The 24,290-nt window shown below is 40.3% G+C and overlaps 1 protein-coding gene across 5 annotated transcripts in view; it reads left to right on the top strand.

The window, feature by feature from the left end:
- Positions 1–764: 764 nt before the first annotated feature.
- SHQ1 (SHQ1, H/ACA ribonucleoprotein assembly factor) overlaps positions 765–24,290 on the top strand; it is a 377,353-nt gene continuing 353,827 nt past the window's right edge. For all 5 annotated transcript variants that reach the window (XR_004436966.1, XR_004436967.1, XR_004436968.1 and 2 more), the window contains exons 1-5: positions 765–1,042; positions 4,830–4,894; positions 6,951–7,073; positions 8,111–8,265; positions 14,453–14,565. Coding sequence is in view for 2 of the 5 variants with exons in the window: in XM_033210462.1 (XP_033066353.1) it covers positions 900–1,042; positions 4,830–4,894; positions 6,951–7,073; positions 8,111–8,265; positions 14,453–14,565 (599 nt within the window). In the remaining 3 variants the exon portion in view is untranslated. The remainder of the gene's footprint in view (positions 1,043–4,829; positions 4,895–6,950; positions 7,074–8,110; positions 8,266–14,452; positions 14,566–24,290) is intronic.

Genomic DNA, 24,290 nt, shown 5'->3' with positions numbered 1-24,290 from the left:
ACAGAGGGACCTTAATTTGTGAATGCAATCACCGACACGGTGTAAGAGGCAAACGTTCTGAGTTCTAATCACTGTAAAATGCATGGTTATAAAACGTACTGCTTAACCTCCCTGGGTCGTTTTCTTTCTAGAGTTTGCAGCGTGGATTAGATGAGATTAGTGGGATGGACGATCTATTAAAGAGGAAACTCTTCAAATAAGCGGTTGAGAATGAGAGAGAAAGCTGCAGAAAAAGAGAAGTGGAAAGAGAGAGGGAGGAAAGGGAAAGTGTAAGAGGAATTGTTAATAAGGCAGGTGAGGACCAAGGGAAACCACTGTAACGGTGCTGCTGTGGCTACTGCGGTGACTACTTCAGCACATCAAACGTTGACAACTTGCCAAGTTCGTTATTAGAGTTTTACATGCACAACTTCATGCTACCCTCACAACATCTCTATGGGGCCAGGTTCTCGTATCATCCTCGTTTCACAGAAGATATAGAAAAGTTTTGTAACTTTCCCAAGGTCTTACAGCTGGGAAGTTGTGGCCAGGAAGGGATTCAAACGCACGTCTGTCTACCTGACAAGCCAATGTTGTTAAAATCGTCTCTAAAAACCTCGCAAACGGCTTGGTTGCTAGTCATCCGGTCGGTTCAACGCCTGCGCCCAGGCACCACTTGCCACGCCCTTTCTCCTCCCGGCGGTTTCGAAAGTTCCACCTCTTCTCGAACGGCGTCCCGTCTCCGTGGAGATCGGCGTGGGGCGGGACTTCCTGCCCCACGCGCGAACACTTCCGCCTCGAGCCGGAAGCTCTGTGGCTCACACCCCGGGTTCCTTCGCGTGTGGACTTGTAGAGTTTGCGTGGCGGGAACGCGGCGGCAGTGAGAGCGAGCGGCGCCGGCCGTTGCGTCCAGTGCGGCGATGCTGACCCCGGCGTTCGACCTCAGCCAGGATCCGGACTTCCTGACCATCGCCATCCGCGTGCCCTACGCCCGGGTCTCCGAGTTCGATGTCTACTTCGAGGGGTCCGACTTCAAGTTCTACGCCAAGCCCTACTTTCTCAGGCGAGTTCTGGGTGCCTGGCCGCAGGAAAGGCGCATTCGTTAGAGAGCTCCTTTAGAGGGAGAATGCAAGGTCGAGGGAGCAGTTCTCGATTGCGCGAATGCCATTTCCCGACGTTTCCTCAGCTTCTCTTGGTGCCAGGGAAATGCCCTCTTCCAGGGGTGCGTTTTAGATGCTGCAGAAGCCCTTTTCCTTCTTAAGCTTTCTTAAATCCCACATCAAAGGATTGCGGAATCACTTGAAAAAGTGGCGTTTGGACCGTGTCACTTGCCCGTTCCCGCTCTGTCGCTCTAGTTCTCGTTCCATTCTGACTTGTGTTCTTTCCTTTCACTCCGCGTTCGCTCTCCCAGTCTCTCCCTCCCTACGAACGGCGCGCGCTGACACTCCCGTGACTTCCCAACCCGTCTGTCCTTTTAACTTTGCCCAGGCAGCCTTCTGTTGATCCATCTCTTGTCTGTCCCCTCCCTACTTCCTGAAATTCTTACCTTTTTTGGACCTCTTGACACCATATTAGCCTAGTTCTCCTGCTTCCCTGCTGTCTGCTGCTCCTCTGTTTGGTTTTGTCCCGATGTGTGGTTGTTTCCCCCAAGTCTTCGTGAGGGGCCGTCAGTACTTGATTTGTTTAAATTATTCTCCTTGCAGAATCGTAACCTTAGTAGCAGCTAACACTGATCACCCGCAGTGTGGTGGACAAGCAGTTCTGTTAAGTGCTTTATGATGCTGTATCTCATTTAACTTTGACAGTGTTGCTTAGGGATAAGCACTGCTATTAACCCCATTCCACAGAACCCGCTGCTACATATTCATCATAAAGCATTGCCAATCTTTTGTCCTTCTCTTTATCCATCTTCCTGATCTTTCTCAAGTGTAGCTGCAGCCTACTTTTCCCACCCAAGTACTTTTGTGATACAAACCTTCTCCACCAGTCAAGGTGGTTTTTTCACTGTTCCTGAACCAGTTTTGCTCGGATTTCCCTTAGACCGTGTAACGTACCTGTTTGAATATATTGCAGTTTCCAGTTTCTTAATTCACTTATTTCTTTAGTTTGTTTATTGAGTTTCAGTGTTGGGATTATTGCGCTGAACAAGACAAAGTTCTGCCCTCATGTACTTTACACTGGGGAGAGGAAAACAATAAACTAGCCGTCTACCTAATTGTGGCAAGTGCTATGAGGAGAAAGAAGTGCATGATATAGAATGAAAAGGGGCCCATATTTTACAAAGTAGTCAGAAACAGCCTCTCTGGGGAGGCGATATTTAAGCCAGGATGTGAAGAATAGGAAGATTATGGTGGTAGCAAATATTTATTGAATTTTTATTCCAGGTTGGTGCTTTATACGGATTATCTCATTTGTTATTAGGACAGTGTTACAATGAGGTTTTATTATTTACCCGTTGCTGTGGATGGATTATTTGTGGGAACCCCCCCAACTCTTGCCCCCAAATTCATATGTTGAAGGTCTAATTCCGGTGTCACTTCTGCCTTATTGTATTCATCAAAACAGTTCCAGAGCCTGCTGAATTTTAAGGGGAGGGGACATAGACCTTCATGGTTGGGAAGAGTGCTGTGAGATGGGCATTCTTTGAAAATACAGTTTGCCCCCAGATGTGGTGGCTCACGCCTGTAATCTCAGCACTTTGGGAGGCCAAGGTGGGCAGATCACTTGAGATCAGGAGTTTGAGACCAGCCTGACCAACATGGTGAAACTCCATCTCTACTAAAAATACAAAAAAGTTAGCTGGGCTTGGTGGCACGCACTTGTAGTCCTAGCTACTTGGGAAACTGAGGTGAGAGAATCATTTGAACCTGGAAGGTGAAGATTGCAGTGAGTCAAGATTGCGCTATCGCACTCGGCCTGAGTAACAGAGCAAGACTAGGTCTTAAAAAAAAAAAAAAAAATACAGTTTGCTGTGGCATACCAAGGACGAATAAAACCTGGTCCCTCTCCTTGAAGAATGGAGAGTGTAGCTGGGGAGGCACCCTGTAAGCAAATATGATTTCCTATGCAGTAAGAATTGAACTCTAGGCTTTTAGAGTTTAGGGGAAGGGAGCTGGTAATAATAGCTCACATTTTTCTAAATGCTCACCTATTGTGCCAGCCACTGAGCTCTTTGCATTTTCATTTCATGCTCATAGTAACTCTTGGATAGTTACTGTTATTTCCCCCCTTTACAGAAGAGAGATTTATGATTCTTGAAGAATGATTAACTTGTACAAACAAGGTTGTTACACATCTGGTAAATGGCAGATCTGGGAGTTAATTCAGATTCTGACACTAAAGTTAGTGTTTGTAACCATTATAACAAACTCATCCATAAACTGACTCCTTATTCTGGCTTAGAGGGATTTTCATTCTGAAAATGTATTGAAGCTTGAGGAAACCTTGGGATTAAAGGCTCTGGGTCGTTTGGGACTGTCAGATGTTTTTGTTTTCAATCATATTTAGTGGGAAACAAGGGGGAGGGCCATGGGAGGAAAGGAAGCTCAAATTTCAAGTCTGGAATGATATGGAGTGGGCCTGAGATGCCCTTCTGATGAGTTTAAATTATCTAGGCAATATCAGGCAGCCATAGACGCTTTTTAAAATAGAAAAGTGACAATTAGATTCCTGTTTTAGAAAAATTCTTTTGGGGCCTCAGTGGAAGACTGATTGAACTAGGGTAAAACTGGAAGCTGGGAAATCACTTCATTTCTTTTTTCTTTCTTTTTTTTTTTTTTGACACAGAATCTTACTCTCGCCCAGACTGGAGTGCAGTGGCGTGATCTTGGCTCACTGCAACCTCCGCCTCCTGGGTTCAAGTGACTCTTCTGCCTCAGCCTCCTGAATAGCTGGGGCTACAGGCATGCATCACCATGCCCGGCTAATTTTTGTATTCTTAGTAGAGATGGGGTTTCTCCATGTTGGCCAGACTGGTCTTGAACTCCTGACCTAAGGTGATCCACCTGCCTCGGCCTCCCAAAGTGCTAGGATTACAGGCGTGAGCCACTGCACCCAGCCAATCACTTCCTTTCTTTTAGTACTAAAGATGGGTAAATCCCCACATAATAATGATGAGATTTGACACTTTTGCTTTCTGCTTTTTTTTTTAAAGTAGTAATTTGCTTGATAAAAGCAATTGGTTTTATGTTTCTTTATTGTTTCCCATTGGGTATCCCTTATCTGTGCAGATTGAGTGTCTCTTATCTGAAATTTCAGATTTTCTAGAGTTTTGGAATATTTGTGCATACATAATGAGATATCTTGGGGATAGAACTCAAGTTTAAACTCGAAATTTATTTGTTTTATATACACCTTATACACATAGCCAGAAGGTAGGTTTATATAATGCCTTTATTAATTTTGTGTATGCAACCAAATTTTGACTGCTTTTTGACTGTGACTCATCACATGAGGTCAAGTGTGGAGTTTTCCACTTTGTGGTGTCATGTTGGTGCTCAAAAGGTTTCAGATTTTCGAGCATTTCAGATTTTCAGGTTAGGGATACTCAACTTATATTTTAACAGTAGTGATAACTACTATTTATTATGGCTTTTCTTTTTTAGTATCTACTTTGTTGGTGACTAAGGGTATTCAAATAGAAAGATGAGTCATCTCTGATTTCTGCTTTCTTAGTTGGGGAAAGAATCTAACTTATTTCGAATTTAATTTATTTAGTTTATTAAAATGTGAAAGAAGTATTGAGGAACTTTTTAAAAAAATGATTATTTTGATGGTTAAATGTTTACAAGTATTGATGGCCACTTATGTTATAATTTAAGGACTTCATGAGACCTGTGTTAAATCTGCAGATTAACCCTTCCTGGAAGAATAGTAGAAAATGGAAGCGAGCAAGGGTCCTACGATGCAGATAAAGGTATCATCTTTGGAATTTTTGTTAGTTTATTTCTTGGGATTTTTCACATTATTTACATAATTATCTTTCAAGATACCATGGGGACCTTTCGATATCTTTCAGGTACAATCTGTTCTGATCACTCTTTCTTGCTTCTTAGTGTCTAGTGCCTGTTATTGATGTTTTTGTCCCCTGCAAGTCTTTTAAAGTATTTCACAATATTCTTCAAAGTAAAGTTAAATACTCTGGTTCTATTTCCTAGAGTACTTTCCCTACATTTAGTAGACGTTTAAAAGTAGAAGTTAGAACATGTGAAATGATTGATCATAAAAAATGTAGATGACTTATGAGCTTATGAATGGAATCTTTCTTGTATAATTTTCACACTTGAATTTTAATAACAGGTAGGTGAGAGAGAAACTATGCATGGGTGGCATTTAAAGGCTAATTGAATTTTCTCCTCATGATTGATGAGCCCTTCATTTCAGCTAGCCATGAACCCATTTATTTTTCCTTTATGGAAGCCACTGGCTTCCTTTGTCATCGGATTTAGAACACCTTGTGTACTCTTGTGTACTTCATTCAATGAATATTTATTGACCTTACTGAACTGGGCTAAGGTGGGTTAAATGACAGAGATCTAACCCATAATGCAGTGTAATTAATGCGTAATGAAGTATAGTGAAACTGCCTTCCTAGATAGTAAACTGGCTTTTGGTTATAGGTAAGTTGCATATTGAAACAAAATTATTAAAATTTAAAAGTACACAGGAGTTAAGGAAGATTGTATATACGGAGATATTTGGGCTGAGTTGTATTTGATATGTTGAAATTCAGTACACTGAAAAAGGCAAAATGTTTTAAAACATAAGAGTGCTAAATAATGTAGTGAGTTCCCAGGGAAGCCTAAATAAGATTGATAAACTCAGTCAAGGAAAGAAAAGAAGTACATAGAATTTGAGTCTGCCACAGACTTTAGGGATAGATCTCCTGACATGCCAGAAAACCTTATTAAGCCGTAGTTGTTGTATCTAAGATTCTGTGTATTTTTAAAACTGCTGCCATTCTCCATTGGATTAGGTATTCGGATTTTTTCCTCCTTTTCAAAAGTCTAATTAGTAACTCCTGGTTAATTCTAAGCCATTACCTTCTTAGGCCATTGATTTTTAGAAGTTTTAGCTTGGATTTTTAATATTATCAGTAGGTGAAGGTCATCCTGTATAAGATTACAGTATTCTATAGCTTTAACAGATTAAGATATATATATCTTATATATATATATATATATATATATATATCTTATATAGTTTTGGGAGATGAAACTGTTCCACCTCAGATCATCAGGCTTTGGATTCTCATAGGCAGAACGCAACCTACACCGTTTGCAGGAACAGTTCACAGTAAGTTCATGCTTCTATGAGAATCTAATCTGATCTGACAGGAGCCAGAGCTCAGGCAGTAATACTTCTTCCTCCTCTTGCTCCTGGGTTCAAGCGATTCTCCTGCCTCCGCCTCTCGAGTAGCTGGGACTACAGGTGCGTGTGCCACCACGCCCAGCTAATTTTTGTATTTTTTAGTAGAGATGGGGTTTCACCATGTTGGCCAGGATGGTCTCGATCTCTTGACCTCGTGATCCGCCCACCTCGGGCTCCCAAAGTGCTGGGATTACAGGCATGAGCCACTGCACCCAGCCAGATTAATCATTTTTTATAGAAATGACAGCTTCTGAAAAACCCTTGTTAAGAACCTTTTTCTATCTTGACTTGTATTCACCTAATCTATGAGGACATAGTTTTAGAGCTCTGTAAAATAGAATTATGTTTTACCAAGGCATGTATTTCTTAGATATATTTATGAAGTCTTTGATTATTTTATTTATTTTTTTCTTTTAATTAAAAATTTTTTTTATTTTCTGTAGAGATGGGGTCTTGCTATGTTGCCCAGGCTGTTCTTGAACTCCTGGGCTAAAATGATCCTCCTGCCTCAGCCTGCCAGAGTATTGGGATTACTGGTGTGAGCTATTGTGTCCAGCTTTTTGAATATTTTAATCTAAGCATAAAACAAATTTATCTTTAAGGAATTTTTACCATTCGCCTGCCGAAAGAAACCCCTGGCCAGCATTTTGAGGGGCTGAACATGTTAACTGCTCTTCTGGCACCAAGAAAATCCAGGACAGCAAAACCACTTGTGGAAGAAATAGGTATGTTTATTGCAGTTGGGAGGAAATTAAGATAAATAGAAATATTTGGAATGCTGTGTATTTGTAGGGGAAATGGGATATAGTGAATAGGAAATTGAAGAAAATACTTCAGGTATAAGGTGCTCATGTGAAACCATATGAAAATAGCTTCTTTGGTGATATAATTAAGACATTAAAAATCCTGTTGAACCAGATCTCTCACATTTTTGGATCAATTGAAGCAGCATTTTGTGGTTGGCAAAATATTAGCATCTTGAGCTAACATCAGAAGTATACAGTTCAGTGAGTTACGTAAAACAGGGGTCCCCAACCCTCAGGTTGCAGACCAGTACTGATGCACAACAGGAGGTGAGCGGAGGGCCAGAAGTATTACTGCCTGAGCTCTGGCTCCTGTCAGATCAGATTAGATTCTCATAGGAGCATGAAGTTACTGTGAACTGTTCCTGCGAACGGTGTAGGTTGCATTCTGCCTATGAGAATCTAAAGCCTGATGATCTGAGGTGGAACAGTTTCATCTCCCAAAACTATCTCTTTACCCCTTTGATCTGTGGAAAAGTTGTCTTCCACAAATCCAGTCTCTGGTGCCAAAAAGTTTGGGGACCACCGATGTAAAGTGAACACCACCTCTGTCAAGTAATAGAGCATTTCCAACACCCTGGAACCCCATCCTGTATTCTTCCACTACTTTGTGCTCTCTCCAGGGTAACCACTATTTTCTGTTTTGCCTGTTATTGCATTGCATATATAGGTCATACAGTGTGTGTTGTTTTTGTCTGGCTGCTTTCACTTAACATTTTTGTGAGATTTATTTATACTGTAGCTGAGATTCATTTACTTTCATTGCTATGTAATATTCCATTGTATGAATATACCACATTTTTGGTTCTTTTTTTTTTTGCTATCATGAATAGAGGAGCTATGAATATTCTTGTACATGTCTTTTGGTACATCTGTGTGGACATTTTTTCCTATACTTTTTCTTCCCCTAGTTGTGCTTAAGTCCAATACTTAAAAAAGTTAAAATTTAACACATTCAGATGCTTCTGAGATTCCTGAGGAAGTAGTTGACGACGAAGAATTTGATTGGGAAATTGAGCAGACACCCTATGAAGAGGTATCAGAAAGTGCTTTGAATCCGCAGTGCCACTATGGATTTGGAAACTTAAGATCAGGAGTGTTTCAGCGGTTACAGGTATGTTGTCTTTCTGAAAGATCTTGATCTATAGGATTTTTCCATTTGGATATTTTAATTTCAGTTATGCTTATACTCGGTAGTTTTTAAAAATAATATTACAGGAGGTGATTGTATTTAAGCACTTAGCACAGCTAAAGTACATGGATGTTCATTCCCTTCCATATCATTGGCTGTTCTGCCTAACTGTACTGCTCTTACAGACGCCCCGTGGCTTTCTTTTTTCTCCTCTTTATTCAGTATTCTAGACATGAAGTTTCCAAAGTGCGAAACAGAACTCTTCTCTCATACTTCCTGCAAAGTTTTATGTTTTATACTTCTGAAAAATGGGATCATGTACTTACGGCATGATGTCTCTTCTTTTCTGTATATAAATGAAATAGAATGTTCCTGGTGAGAGTGAGATTGTGTGTTTTGATCAAATTGTCTAATTCTTGGTGTGTAGTAGGCACCATTGTCTATTTATTCTTTTTTTTTTGAGACGGAGTCTTACCCTGTCGCCAAGGCTGGAGTGCAGTGCAGTGGCGTGATCTCGGCTGATGGCAACCTCTGCCTCTCAGGTTCAAGTAATTCTCCTGCCTCAGCCTCCTGAGTACCTGGGATTATAGGTGCCCACCACCACGCCCAGCTAGTTTTTTGTATTTTTAGTGGAGATGGAGTTTTACCATGTTGGCCAGGATGGTCTCAAACTTGAGGGATTTGCCTGCCTTAGCCTCCCAAAGTTCTGGGATTACAGGCATGAGCCACTGTGCCCAGCCCATTGTTTATTTATTCTTTTTTTTTTTTTTAAGACAGAGTCTCACTTTGCTGGAGTACAGTGGCATGATCTTGGCTCACTGCGACCTCTGCCTCCTGGGGTCCAAGCGATTCTCCTGCCTCAGCCTCCCAAGTAGCTGGGATTACAGGTGCCCATCACCACGCCTGGCTAATTTTTCTATTTTTAGTAGAGACGGAGTTTTGCCATGTTGGCCAGATTAGCCGGATGTGGTGGTGTGTGTGTAATCCCAGCAGTTTGGGAGGCTAAGGCGGGTGGATCATGAGGTCAGGAGATCGAGACCATCCTGGCTAACATGGTGAAACCCCGTCTCTACTAAAAATACAAAAAATTAGCCAGGCATGGTGGCACCTGCCTGTAGACCTGCTACTTGGGAGGCTGAGGCAGGAAAATCCCTTGAACCCAGGAGGCGGAGGTTGCAGTGAGCTGAGATCGCGCCACTGCATTCCAGCCTTGGCGACAGAGCGAGACTGTGTCTCAAAAAACAAAACAAAACAAAACCTGTTTAGAATGTGGTTTATTATCTTAAGACATATTTGAATTTACCAAGGAGAGGGAAAAGACCCAGGTTCCGGTCCTGCTCCTGCCTATGTTTAGATTTGGGATACCAGGCCAGTTATTTGACCACAAGTAAGTTTTGTCTCCTCTTTTGGAAAGTGGAGATAAATTTGCCCACCTACTTTATAAGGCTGTCTTGAAAATTTAAAAAGAGAATGCATGTGAAAAGTCTTTGGAAAGTGTAGAATGCTGTAAAGACTCCTGCCCTTGAAAAATATACAATGCTCTCAAAATTCCTTAAAGGGAACAAAATTGAGATTTACTTAGGAGGAAATAATGCTGATAAAATAGCCTTCCTTCTAAAAACTTAGGTGTTTTTTTGCTGAGTTGTGGTCTGCCCATATTCTCTGCTTGATCACAATGGCTGGTGATCTCAGAGGTAATTAGAATTATCAGTTTTGTCTGTAGCAGGAACTACAGTGAATGGACCTCAATTGTTCGGCCAAGAGATAGTTTGTGGTCAGGCTGTTTGGGGCTTGCCAATCTAATGCTGTACATGAATGATAATAAATATCACACGGCTAAGTACAGATTTTACATTTAGATTAGAAGTGCTTCTTGAGGCCAGGGATTTGTTACTTAATTGTTGCTGCTGTTTACGGAAAGTCCTTTTGAAGGATTTCTGACACGTTGCTGAGATGTTGCAGGAATGCCATAATGTGAACCTAGAATGAGTCCCTTTTAGGTCAGAAATTCTTGTATCTTGAAAATGTTCACTTAATAAATAATTTAGATTTTTTTTTTTTTTAAAGCTGCTATACTTTCTATCTTTTTGGATGTCTTAACTAATGTATCAAATACCTGGATATTTGTTACTTAGGTTAAAAACATTAAATATTAACCAATATAGTTCATGCCTGTCTAATCCCTTTTTGTTTACATCCCTCTATTTCCCATCAGAAATAAACCACTGTGGCTGCGCGTGGTGGCTCATGCCTGTAATCCCAGCAATTTGGGAGGGTGAGGCAGGAGGGTCAGGAGTTTGAGACCAGTCTAGCCAACATGGTGAAACCCTGTCTCTACTTAAAAATACAAAAATTAGCTGAGCATGGTGGCACATGCCTATAATCCCAGCTATTTGGGAGGCTGGCAGGAGAATCGCTTGAACTCAGAAGGTAGAGGGTGCAGTGAGCCGAGATTGTGCCACTGAACTCCATCCAGTCTGGGTGACAAAGTGAGACGAAATCTCAGGGGAAACAAAAAAAAAAGAAAAAAAAGGAAATGAACCACTGAATTTAATGTTTATTATTCTAAGCATTTAAAATGGCTTAATTGTCTAAAATCATTAAACTCTTCTTCAAATTTTAATTGCATGAGCATTGCTTTTCTAAACAATTTGAATGCATATTCCCTAATGTAGGGGAAAAACGGCTGAGCATCTGGGAAAACTCTAAGGGTTTTATAAAGTGAATAGTATACTACTTGTAGTATAGGTTTATAACCCCATATGTGGAATGCTGGGATCACACAAAGTTCTGAAAACTAAAAGTTTTAAAATGTTTAATTTGGTGGCAAAACTTAACCTGAACTGATACAGGTTTTTAAATCCCACTTAGTGTACATATTCAAAACTTGTAGAAGTAGTGTTTGGATATGGGCGCTGCCCCAGACATCTTAGAGGGTATTACATAAAATATGGTGTGCGCACCATGTTACCTTTCCAAACTCTGAAGGAGTGAATTCTGAAGCCCACCTTGCTCCAGAGGATTTGGGTAGCCCTGTGCTGAGTACTTTGTGTGCAGCAACCAGACTTTTTTAGAAATCAAGTGTAAACCCAAGATTCCAAAACTTCAAATGTATCCTCTTGAAGGTATTAAGGTAGATATGTTTTATGAAATATTGCCACAGAAATCTTGCATAATTGGTTAATTACTTGTAGAGTTCTTCTGTATTCACAGCTGCTCTGTTTATGGCAGCTGTAACAAGTGGTTCAAAACTGAGTGATCATGTAAGGTTAATAATATGACCCTATTTCTATGAGTAAAGCAGCTAGAAGAAACTGAAATGATGATCACAAATAAGATATTTTAGAACATCTCTTCTAATTTAAAATGATTTTGAAAACTTCACCATTTTCTCAAATACTATTTTCGCACAAGTTTATTTTTTCTAATTCTGCCCGTAGATGAAGAGATGTCCATACAGCTTCAATAACTATTCATATCAGTATTTTTACAGCTTTTTCCTCCCTCCATAGATGAAAAATGGCTTTTTTTGTTTCTAAGAATAAGAGCAATACAGATTTATTATAGAAATATAATACAAAGAAGAAAGTAAAAAAATTCATAATTTCAACTCAGGGATCTTTTCTTCATTGAATAATTTAGCCCTTTACAGAAGTCTTTCACATTTTTTTGCCTCCAATTTTTTTTTTTTTTTTTCCTGAGACGGAGTCTTGCTCTGTCGCCCTGGCTGGAGTGCAGTGGCGCAATCTCAGCTCACTGCAAGCTCCACCTCCTGGGTTCATGCCATTCTCCTGCCTCAGCCTCCTCAGTAGCTGGGATTACAGATTCCCGCCACCACGTCCGGCTAATTTTTTTGTAATTTTTAGTAGAGACGAGGTTTCACCGTGTTAGCTAGGATGGTCTTGATCTCCTGACCTCGTGATCCACCCACCTCGGCCTCCCAAAATGCTGGGATTACAGGCGTGAGCCACCGCACCTGGCCTGCCTCCAACTTTTTAGACAGGATTTGCTTGTAAACTTCTATATGTAAACTGATAAAAAGAAAATAAAATATTTTTGCTGAAACAAATTCTCTGACCATTCCTCCCTCTACTCCCCATACACAGAGATATACTCTCCCTACCCCCAGTCTTTTTTTTTCCTTTCTGAAATTGCTGCCAGCCACCAGGGTGCCTTTGGAAAACTGCCCTGGCTGCTCAAAGTCAGGACTTCACAACAAGCTTCTGGCAGCGGTGGCTGCCAGCAGCAACAATCCTAGAGTCTTTGGGCGCCAACCCAGCAAGCTCCTGGGACTGCTGCTGCCAGCACTGCAGGACGCTAGGCTTGCTGGCCCTGTCCTTTTGGCCACACGGGGACCTGAGGCCATTGTTTCCAGGAGACCCACTAGCCAGATGTGTTCACTGTTCTTTATTTTCTCTCTGGATTGTCTCTGCCTAACCTATGCATAAATGTCCATAAGCCTAATTTAAATCCTACATGACCTTTTTTTGGCAATGTCTATCTTTAAATAGCTCTAGTAACTAGTGGCCATAGCAGTTGTTTAAAAGAAAAAGGAACCTTTTTTTCTTGCTGTAGTTGAACACTTCTCATCCTCTTTCTTCCGTTTGGTTGATTGATGCCTTCTACTTCTAAACCCCAAGCTACCTTTGCTTTTAGTTTGTTTCTGTTTCTTTTTAGGGTCCAGTTTGAACAGGGCTGCTGCATGTGACTGTGCATAGAACAAGCCTGGGTGGGGCTTGCACTGCCATAGAACACTCATGTTCTTCTGTGTACATGTTGCATGACTATATGTGGAGGCCCCGAATCTGGAGGCCAGGGAGAAGAGGAGAGAGGAAAAGAACTGCTTTATTTTATTTTATTTTATTTTTTGAGACGGAGTCTCGCTTTGTCACCCAGGCTGGAGTGCAGTGACATGATCTCAGCTCACTGCAAGCTCTGCCTCCTGGGTTTACGCCATTCTTCTGCTTCAGTCTCCTGTGTAACTGGGACTACAGGCACTTGCCACCATGCACGGCTAATTTTTTGTATTTTTAGTAGAGATGGGGTTTCACCGTGTTAGCCAGGATGGTCTCGATCTCCTGACCTCGTGATCCGCTTGCCTCGGCCTCCCAGAGTGCTGGGATTATAGACATGAGCCTGTAATCTCTCTCTCTCTCTCTCTCTCTCTCTCTCTCTCTCTCTCCTCTCTCTCTCTCTCTCTCTCTCTCTCTCTCTCTTATAGAGTCTGGCTGTGTCTCCCAGGCTGGAGTGCAGTGGCATGATCTTGGCTCACTGCAACCTCCGTCTCCTGGGCTCAAGCCATCCTCCCACCTCCGCCTCTCGAGTAACTGGGACTACCAGCGTGAGCCACCACGCCTGGCTAATTTTTGTATTTTTTGTAGAGATGGGGTTTCGCCATGTTGCCCAGGATAGTTTGAATTCCTGGACTCAAGCAGTCTACCCGCCTTGGCCTCCCAAAGTGCTTGGATTACAGGTGTGAGCCATCACGCTCAGCTTGTATATAGTCTTTTACAGGATCTGAAATCTGAAATGATCCAAAATCTAAAACTTTTTGAGCACAAACATGGCCCTCAAAGGAAATACTCTTTGGGGCATTTCACATTTGGGATTATTGGAATAGGCCTGATGAACTGGTATAATGCAGGTATTCCAGAATTTAGAAATATTCAAGATCCAAAACACTCTGATCCCAAACATTTCGTATAAGGGATATTGTCTGTATGGTAATGCTTCTTTAGACCAGCTGAGCTAGACTATAGGAAGAAAGAAGAGACTATGTGTAGATGTCTGAAAATCAAGCCATTCTACATTGATAACTTTCAAATATCTAGGTGTAAATGGGGAAATGGATGTTGAATTAAATGTTCCTCCTTGCTTGTAGGGGTTTATTCCATTCTGTTTTTTATGTTAAACTTTTATAGCCTTAATAGCTGTCAGTTAGCTTGTTTGTTGTAAGGATTAAATGAGATAAGTTATGAGAAAGATCTCACAGGGCCTACCAAGTAGTAGGTGCTTAAACATTTGTTGGATTTGAATCTAAATGTCACTGGTGGCATCATGGTTTACTGATCAGTTAGGTTCTTCCTGTGCTTTGGCATTTTGTATAAAATTTGAGTTTTAAATGCTAAATATAGGAGATAGCAATTATTTCTTTTCTGGGTATCCTCAGGATGAATTGAATGATGTTATTGATATTAAGAATCCAGATTTCACCCCTGCAGCTGAACGAAGACAGAAGCGCCTGGCTGCTGAGCTGGCCAAGTTTGATCCTGATCATTATCTGTGAGTAATCAGGTTTTTGAAGATTAAATAATTTACTTGACATTTATTTTACAATTTTTGAGTATCTTTTTAACTCTGCTACGGATGTGCGTTTTGGATTCTAGAAACTATTGAAGACTGAAGACCTTAATGGACGTTTGAATTAACCTACAACTGTTGTACCTCTGTAGTCTTTGTAAGATGTTGCCTCTTATATCTCAAGTTGTTCATCTTAGCAACAGAGAACTCTTCTAACATACTTTTTAGTTTTTTCTTGCCAGGCTTAAAAATATAATACTGAATTCATGAGACTATTACACTTCTTTTAAGTAAGTTTTTGGTTGTGATTAATGGTATGCATAAGTGAAAATATGTTTCAGTTTCTTTAAGAATTTGAATGTACCTGCACCATATTTCTTGACTGATCCCAGGATCTTCCTAATACTTTCATCCACTAGCCCTTGTAATTAATGATATGTTTTCAATGAACAAGTAATTATACTTTGTGGTAGAGTATAAATAGAATCTAATTTGAAGTTTTGGTGTATTTCCCACTGGCATTAATTGTGTTTTTGTCTATAATGTGTCTCCATCAGGCTTACATTTGCATAAAGAACTTATCTAATTAACAGATAGGTACATGATGACTTGAGAGATTGTGATACCTCCCGCTGGCCAGGATAGCAGCATTTCTTCCAAGGATTGTCGCTTGACCTCTCTTGGACATGTGGCTCTATTAGGATGCGTGGAAAATGAGTGTTTTAGGTTGATGTAGACCTCAATTATTATTCTGGGTCAAGTTTTTTTAACTGTTACATATATAGCTATAATCATTGTATCTCATTATACTGGTATAGTACCTGAAGCTTATAAAGTGCACTCATGTGATTATTCAGTTTTCACAACAGATGAGGAGAGGAGGTTAAGGGACTTGCTCAAGGTCACACTACTACTAAGTGGCTTGGCCAAGACTTGAAAAGAGTCTCTCCATTTGTCATTTTGTATATCCTTTTCATGTACACTATTTCAGTTTAACTGCTGTAGCTCTTGTGATTAACATTCTATCTCCTGTGACACAGTAGGATACTAATTGGAATGGCAGGGATATATCTTGTGATGTGCAAATGGAATGAGTGATGTGTAATGATAAATGGTTGAACTGTTTAACATCCTAAGGGAAACTGGGTAAGAGCAGGGGATGTTACATTTTGGAGGACATCTGAGAGATTGAACTCCATTTACATTGCTATTTCTAATTACCTTTATCTCTCCAATTGTGGTTTTAAAGGTCCACTGAAGAGTAATTTGAAGAAACCCATTTAAAATCATGCTGAATATTTAAAGTGGAAATTTCATTGTCAGCAAATTTCTCAGGCTAGCATAAAAACAGAGTGAGCTTTACAAGACTGAAATTTCAAGTGGGAGGAAGCTTAATTAGAAGAACTGTCTATCTCCTCTCTTCTAAAACTAGAAGAATAACTATGGCCTGAGAGAATTAGGAAATTGGAATTTATAGTTAGCAGTGTGATATTATAAGCAACCCTTATTTTTCTCCGTCTTCTGTGTGTCTTTATCCAGAAGCTCATTTTCTTTAATACTATGCATGAAATATTCTTTCCATTTCTCAAAGAACAGTTCTTACAGGAATGGTTTAAATTTAGTTATGGGCTAAGTGAGAAGAGTGGGAGTCATGAGGTAACTATTCTTTGTGACTTTTCTGATAGCAGTAAGACTTTGGCTCAGTGTAATTTTTGTGTTACTACTCATTATTAGCTGACTGACTCACCCAAATGTATTAATATGAAATGAAATGCAACTAAAATTCTTTTAAATTTTTAACTAAAAATTCTTTTTTTTTAGCTTAGTGCTTTTTTCTTGTTGTTTGTGGTTTAAACAGTGGAGAAAAAAAGGCTCATTTTAAATTACCATCTACCATGTAGATAATACATTGTAATATACACATGTAATACATAGTGTATATAATATTAGCATAATATTACCTGACTCACCCAAATGTATGAATATTAAATGAAATGCAACTAAAATGCTTTTAAATTTTTTTAATTAAAAATTTTTTTAGCTCAGTGCTTTTATTGTTGTTGTTAGTGGTTAAAACAGTGGAGAAAAAAAGGCTCACTTTAAATTACTATCATCGTGTAGATAATACATTATAATATACACTTGTAATACATAATGTGTATAATATTAGCATAATCAATAATGTATATAATATTACCTATTTGTAAGTTGTTTGACTTTGTCTTTACAAGTCATAGTGTTTCCTCATGTTGTCAGGATTTGGGGGGCTTTAGGAAGCCAAATTTTAATTTCAGCCTAAGCAGAACACAGTGAAGTCAATTGATTGTAAAGAAAAATTTATACATTTCAAAGGCACATATATGATTTTGGATTGTTATTTAAAAGTCTTTTATTGTAAAATCTGGATATTATTTAGGTATAATCTGTTTTTTTTTTTTTTTTTTTTTTGGCATGTTTTGCAGCCCACTACAGTGATCGGCATATCATAGATGATCTATAAATGTTTATTGTTTTTTATTATCCATTTCTTATTTGTAATTCCTTTGGGGTATTAGTTTTACACTAAAATATGTTGACAGCATCTTGAAGCATTTCTTTTTTTTTTTTTTATTATACTTTAAGTTCTAGGGTACATGTGCACAACATGAAGGTTTGTTACGTATGTATACATGGGCCATGTTGGTGTGCTGCACCCATTAACTCGTCACTTACATTAGGTATATGCCTAATGCTATCCCTCCTGCCTCCCCTACTCCATGACAGGCCCTGGTGTGTGATGTCCAAGTGATCTCATTATTCAGTTCCCACCTATGAGTGAGAACATGCGGTGTTTGGTTTTCTGTTCTTGTGATAGTTTGCTGAGAATGATGGTTTCCAGCTGCATCCATGTCCCTACAAAGGCCATGAACTCATCCTTTCTTATGGCTGCATAGTATTCCATGGTATATATGTGCCACATTTTCTAATCCAGTCTATTACTGATGGACATTTGGGTTGGTTCCAAGTCTTTGCTATTGTGAATAGTGCCACAATAAACATACGTGTGCATGTGTCTTTATAGCAGCATGATTTATAATCCTTTGGGTATATACCCAATAATGGGATGGCTGGATCAAATGATATTTCTAATTCTAGATCCTTGAGGAATCACCACACTGTCTTCCACAATGGTTGAACTAGTTTACAGTCCCACCAACAGAGTAACAGTGTTCCTATTTCTCCACATCCTCTCCAGCACCTGTTGTTTCCTGACTTTTTAATGATCGCCATTCTAACTGGTGTGAGATGGTATCTCATTGTGGTTTTGATTTGCATTTCTCTGATGGCCAGTGATGTTGAGCATTTTTTCATGTGTCTGTTGGCTGCATAAATGTCTTCTTTTGAGAAGTGTCTGTTCATATCCTTTGCCCACTTTTTGGTGGGGTTTTTTTTCTTGTAAATTTGTTTAAGTTCTTTGTAGATTCTGGATATTAGCCCTTTGTCAGATGAGTAGATTGCAAAAATTTTCTCCTATTCTGTAGGTTGCCTGTTCACCTGATGGGAGTTTCTTTTGCTGTGCAGAAGCTCTTTAGTTTGATTAGATACCATTTGTCAGTTTTGGCTTTTGTTGCCATTGCTTTTGGTGTTTTAGACATGAAGTCCTTGCCCATGCCTGTGTCCTGAATGGTATTGCCTAGATTTTCTTCTAGGGTTTTTATGGTTTTAGGTCTAACATTTAAGTCTTTAATCCATCTTGAATTAATTTTTGTATAAGGTGTAAGGAAGGGATCCAGTTTCAGCTTTCTACATATGGTTAGCCAGTTTTCCCAGCACCATTTATTAAATAGAGAATCCTTTCCCCATTTCTTGTTTTTGTCAGATTTGCCAAAGATCAGATGGTTGTAGATGTGTGGTATTATTTCTGAGGGCTCTGTTCTGTTCCATTGGTCTATACTTCTGTTTTGGTACCAGTACCATGCTGTTTTGGTCACTGTAGCTTTGTAGTATAGTTTGAAGTCAGGTAGCATGGTGCCTCCAGCTTTGTTCTTTTGGCTTAGGATTGTCTTGGCAATGCGGGCTCTTTTTTGGTTCCATATGAACTTTAAAGTAGTTTTTTCCAATTCTGTGAAGAAAGTCATTGGTAGCTTGATGGGGATGGCATTGACTATAAATTACCTTGGGCAGGATGGCCATTTTCATGATATTGATTCTTCCCATCCATGAACATGGAATGTTCTTTCATTTGTTTGTGTCCTCTTTTATTTTGTTGTGCAGTGGTTTGTAGTTCTCCTTGAAGAGGTCCTTCACATCCCTTGCAAGTTGAATTCCTCGGTATTTTATTCTCTTTGAAGCAGTGGTGAATGGGAGTTCACTCATGATTTGGCTCTGTGTTTGTCTTTTATTGGTGTATAAGAATGCTTGTGATTTTTGCACACTGATTTTGTATCCTGAGACTTTACCGAAGTTGCTTAAGAGATTTGGGGCTGAGACAATGGGGTTTTCTAAATATACAATCATGTCATCTGCAAATAGGGACGGTTTAACGTCCTCTTTTCCTAATGAATACCCTTTATTTCTTTCTCCTGCCTGATTGCCCTGGCCAGAACTTCCAACACTATGTTGAGTAGGAGTGGTGAGAGAGGACATCTCTGTCTTGTGCCAGTTTTCAAAGGGAATGCTTCCAGTTTTTGCCCATTCGGTATGATATTGGCTGTGGGTTTGTCATAAATAGCTCTTATTATTTTGAGATACGTCCCATCAATACCTAATTTATTAAGAGTTTTTAGCATGAAGAGTTGTTGAATTTTGTCAAAGGCCTTTTCTGCATCTATTGAGATAATCATGTGGTTTTTGTCCTTGGTTGTGTTTATACGATGGATTACGTTTATTGATTTGTATATGTTGAACCAGCCTTGCATCCCGGGGATGAAGCCCACTTGGTTATGGTGGATAAGCTTTTTGATGTGCTGCTGGATTCAGTTTGCCAGTATTTTATTGAGGATTTTCGCATCGATGTTCATCAGGGATATTGGTCTAAAATTCTTTTTTTTATTGTTGTGTCTCTGCCAGGCTTTGGTGTCAGGATGATGCTGGCCTCATAAAATGAGTTAGGGAGGATTCTCTCTTTTTCTGTTGATTGGAATAGTTTCAGAAGGAATGGTACCAGCTCCTCCTTGTACCTCTGGTAGAATTTGGCTGTGAATCCGTCTGGTCCTGGACTTTTTTTGGTTGGTAGGTTATTAATTATTGCCTCAATTTCAGAACCTGTTGTTAGTCTATTCAGGGATTCAACTTCTTCCTGGTTTAGTCTTGGGAGAGTGTATGTGTCCAGGAATTTATCCATTTCTTCTAGATTTTCTAGTTTATATGCGTAGAGGTGTTTATGGTATTCTCTGATGGTAGTTTGTATTTCTGTGGGATCGGTGGTGATATCCCCTTTATCATTTTTTATTGTATCTATTTGATTCTTCTCTCTTTTCCTCTTTATTAGTCTTGCTAGTGGCCTATCAATTTTGTTGATCTTTTCAAAAAACCACGTCCTGGATTCATTGATTTTTTTTAGAGGGTTTTTTGTGTCCCTATCTCCTTCAGTTCTGCTCTGATCTTAGTTATTTCTTGCCTTCTGCTAGCTTTTGAATGTGTTTGCTCTTGCTTCTCTAGTTCTTTTAATTGTGATGTTAGGGTGTCAATTTTAGATCTTTCCTGCTTTCTCTTGTGGGCATTTTAGTGCTATAAATTTCCCTCTACACACTGCTTTAAATGTGTCCCAGAGACATGGATGCAGCTGGAAACCATCATTCTTAGCAAACTATCACAAGAAGAGAAAACCAAACACCGCATGTTCTCACTCATAGGTGGGAACTGAACAATGAGATCACTTGGACTCGGGAAGGGGAACATCACACACTGGGGCCTATCATGGGGAGGGGGGAGGAGGGAGGGATTGCATTGGGGAGTTATACATGATATAAATGTTATGCACATGTACCCTAGAACTTAAAGTATAATAAAAAATAAATAAATAAATAAATAAATAAATAAATAAATGTGTCCCAGAGATTCTGGTATGTTGTGTCTTTGTTCTTGTTGGTTTCAAAGAACATCTTTATTTCTGCCTTCATTTCGTTATGTACCCAGTAGTCATTCAGGAGCAGGTTGTTCAGTTTCCATGTAGTTAAGTGGTTTTGAGTGAGTTTCTTAATCCTGGGTTCTAGGTTGATTGCAGTGTGGTCTGAGAGACAGTTTCTTATAATTTCTGTTCTTTTGCATTTGCTGAGGAGTGCTTTACTTCCAACTATGTGGTCAGTTTTGGAGTAAGTGCGACATGGTGCTGAGAAGAATGTCTGTTCTATTGATTTGGGGTGGAGAGTTCTGTAGATGTTTATTAGGTCCGCTTGGCGCAGAGCTGAGTTCAAGTCCTGGATATCCTTGTTAACCTTCTGTCTTGTTGATCTGTCTAATGTTGACAGTGGGGTGTTAAAGTCTCCCATTATTATTGTGTGGGAATCTAAGTCTGTTTGTAAGTCTCTAAGGACTTGCTTTATGAATCTGGGTGCTCCTGTATTGGGTGCATATGTATTTAGGATAGTTAGTTCTTCTTGTTGAATTGATCCCTTTACCATTATGTAATGGCCTTCTTTGTCTCTTTTGATTTTTGTTGGTTTAAAGTCTGTTTTATCAGAGACTAGGATTGTAACTCCTGCCTTTTTTTGTTTTCCATTTGCTTGGTAGATCTTCTTCTATCCCTTTATTTTGAGCCTCTGTGTGTCTCTGTACATGTGATGTGTCTCCTGAATACAGCACACTGGTGGGTCTTGACTCTATCCAATTTGCCGGTCTGTGTCTTTTAATTGGGGCATTTAGCCCATTTACATTTAAGGTTAACATTGTTATGTGTGTATTTGATCCTGTCATTATGATGTTAGCTGGTTATTTTGCTCATTAGTTGATGCAATTTCTTCCTAGCATCGAGGGTCTTTACAATTTGGCGAGTTTTTGCAGTGGCTGGTACTGGTTGTTCTTTCCCATGTTTAGTGCTTCCTTCAGGAGCTCTTGTAGGGCAGGCCTGGTGGTGACAAAATCTCTCAGCATTTGCTTCTCTGTAAAGGATTTTATTTCTCCTTCACTTATGAAGCTTAGTTTGGCTGGATATGAAATTCTGGGTTGAAAATTTTTTTCTTTAAGAATGTTGCATATTGGCCGCACACTCTTCTGGCTTGTAGAGTTTCTGCCGAGAGATCCGCTGTTAGTCTGATGGGCTTCCCTTTGTGGGTAACCCGACCTTTCTCTCTGGCTAGCCTTAACATTTTTTCCTTCATTTCAACTTTGGTGAATCTGACAATTATGTGTCTTGGAGTTGCTCTTCTCGAGGAGTACCTTTGTGACGTTCTATGTGCTTCCTGAATTTGAATGTTGGCCTGCCTTGCTAGGTTGGGGAAGTTCTCCTGGATAGTATCCTGCAGAGTGTTTTCCAGCTTGGTTCCATTCTCCCCGTCACTTTCAGGTACACCAATCAGACGTAAATTTGGTCTTTTCACATAGTCCCATATTTCTTGGAGGCTTTGTTTGTTTCTTTTTACTCTTTTTTCTCTAAACTTCTCTTCTCGGTTCACTTCATTTATTTGATCTTCAATCACTGATACCCTTTTCCAGTTGATCGAATCAGCTACTGAAGTTTGTGCATTTGTTATGTAGTTCTTGTGCCGTGGTTTTCAGTTCCATCAGGTCATTTAAGGTCTTCTCTATGCTGTTTGTTCTAGTTAGCCATTCATCTAATGTCTTTTCAAGGTTTTTAGCTTCTTTTCGATGAGTTTGAACTTCCTCCTTTAGCTTGGAGAAGTTTGATCGTCTGAAGCCTCCTTCTCTCAACTCATCAAAGTCATTCTCCGTCCAGCTTTGTTCCATTGCTGGCAAGGAGCTGCGTTCCTTTGGAGGGGGAGAGATGCTCTGATTTTTAGAATTTTCAGCTTTTCTGCTCTGTTTATTTCCCCATCTTTGTGGTTTTATCTACCTTTGATATTTGATAATGGTGATGTACAGATGGGATTTTGGTGTGGATGTCCTTTCTGTTTGTTAGTTTTCCTTTTAACAGTCAGGACCCTCAGCTGCACGTCTGTTGGAGTTTGCTAGAGGTCCACTCCAGACCCTGTTTGCCTGGGTATCAGCAGTGGAGGCTGCAGAACAGTGAATATTGCTGAACAGCAAATGTTGCTGCCTGATCGTTCCCCTGGAAGCTTCGTCTCAGAGGGGTACCCGGCCATGTGAGATGTCAGTCTGACCCTACTGGGGGGTGCCTCCCACTTAGGCTACTTGGGGGTCAGGGACCAACTTGAGGAGGCAGTCTGCCCATTCTTAGATCTCAAACCCTGTGCTGGGAGAACCACTGCTCTCTTCAAAGCTGTCAGACAGGGACATTTAAGTCTGCAGAGGTTTCTGCTGCCTTTTGTTTGGCTATGCCCCGTCCCCCAAAGGTGGAGTCTACAGAGGCAGGCAGACCTCCTTGAGCTGTGGTGGGCTCCACCCAGTTCGAGCTTCCTGGTCGCTTTGTTTACCTACTCAAGCCTCAGCAATGGCGGGCGCCCCTCCCCCAGCCTCCCTGCTGCCTTGCAGTTGGATCTCAGACTGCTTAGCTAGCAATGAGCGAGGCTCCATGGGTGTGGGATGCTCCAAGCCAGACACAGGATATAATCTCCTGGTGTGCTATTTGCTAAGACTGTTGGAAAAGCGCAGTATTAGGGTGGGAGTGACCCGATTTTCCAGGTGCTGTCACAGCTTCCCTTGGCTAGGAAAAGGGAATTCCCTGACCCCTTGTGCTTCCTGGGTGAGAGATGCCTTGCTCTGCTTCGGCTTATGCTCAGTGGGCTGCACCCACTGTCCTGCACCCACTGTCCAACAAACCCCAGTGAGATGAACCTGGTCCCTCAGTTGGAAATGCAGAAATCACCTGTCTTCTGTGTCACTCATGCTGGGAGCTGTAGACTGGAGCTGTTCCTATTTGGCCATCTTGGAACCACCCTCTTGAAGCATTTCTTTTTTTTTTTTGAGACGGAGTCTCGCTCTGTCGCCCAGGCCGGATCTCAGCTCACTGCAAGCTCTGCTTCTTGGATTTATGCCATTCTCCTGCCTCAGCCTCCCGAGTAGCTGGGACTACAGGCACCCACCACCACGCCCGGCTAATTTTTTATATTTTTTAGTAGAGACCGGGTTTCACCGTGTTAGCCAGGATGGTCTCGATCTCCTGACCTCGTGATCCTCCCATCTCGGCCTCCCAAAGTGCTGGGATTATAGGCTCGAGCCACTGCGCCCAGCCCAGCATTTCTTAATAGTCATTCCTTGTTGCTTATTATAGCCAAGTATTCATATTTCTCTTGCTGATAATGTTTGGTTTTTTTCTTCCCCAATAGTTTTTAAATTGTTGGCATACATTTTACATTAATAAGTTCTTAAAATCTTGCCTCTTTCTTTGGAAGGAAGCACAAGAATTTAGTCAGTGTTCTAAACATCTGTGAGATAAGAAAAGGGACAAAAATGATTTTATAGCATTTGTGGTACCATTTTAAATTGCGATAATTTTTCATTACTCTAAATTTGTGAAAGAAGATGGTATATTGATTAAACTCTTGGATTTATTGAGTGGAAATTAAGACAATAAATAGTAATTGGAAGACTGGGAGCAGGATCACATGCTTCTGAGGTGGCTCTCAATTCAAAACACAGAACTTGAGAAA

The sequence above is a fragment of the Trachypithecus francoisi genome, unplaced genomic scaffold (genome assembly GCF_009764315.1).
Source record: "Trachypithecus francoisi isolate TF-2019V2 unplaced genomic scaffold, Tfra_2.0 Lachesis_group0, whole genome shotgun sequence".
In the NCBI taxonomy this organism is placed as follows: domain Eukaryota; kingdom Metazoa; phylum Chordata; class Mammalia; order Primates; family Cercopithecidae; genus Trachypithecus; species Trachypithecus francoisi.
This window is presented reverse-complemented; position numbering and strand designations above follow the sequence as displayed.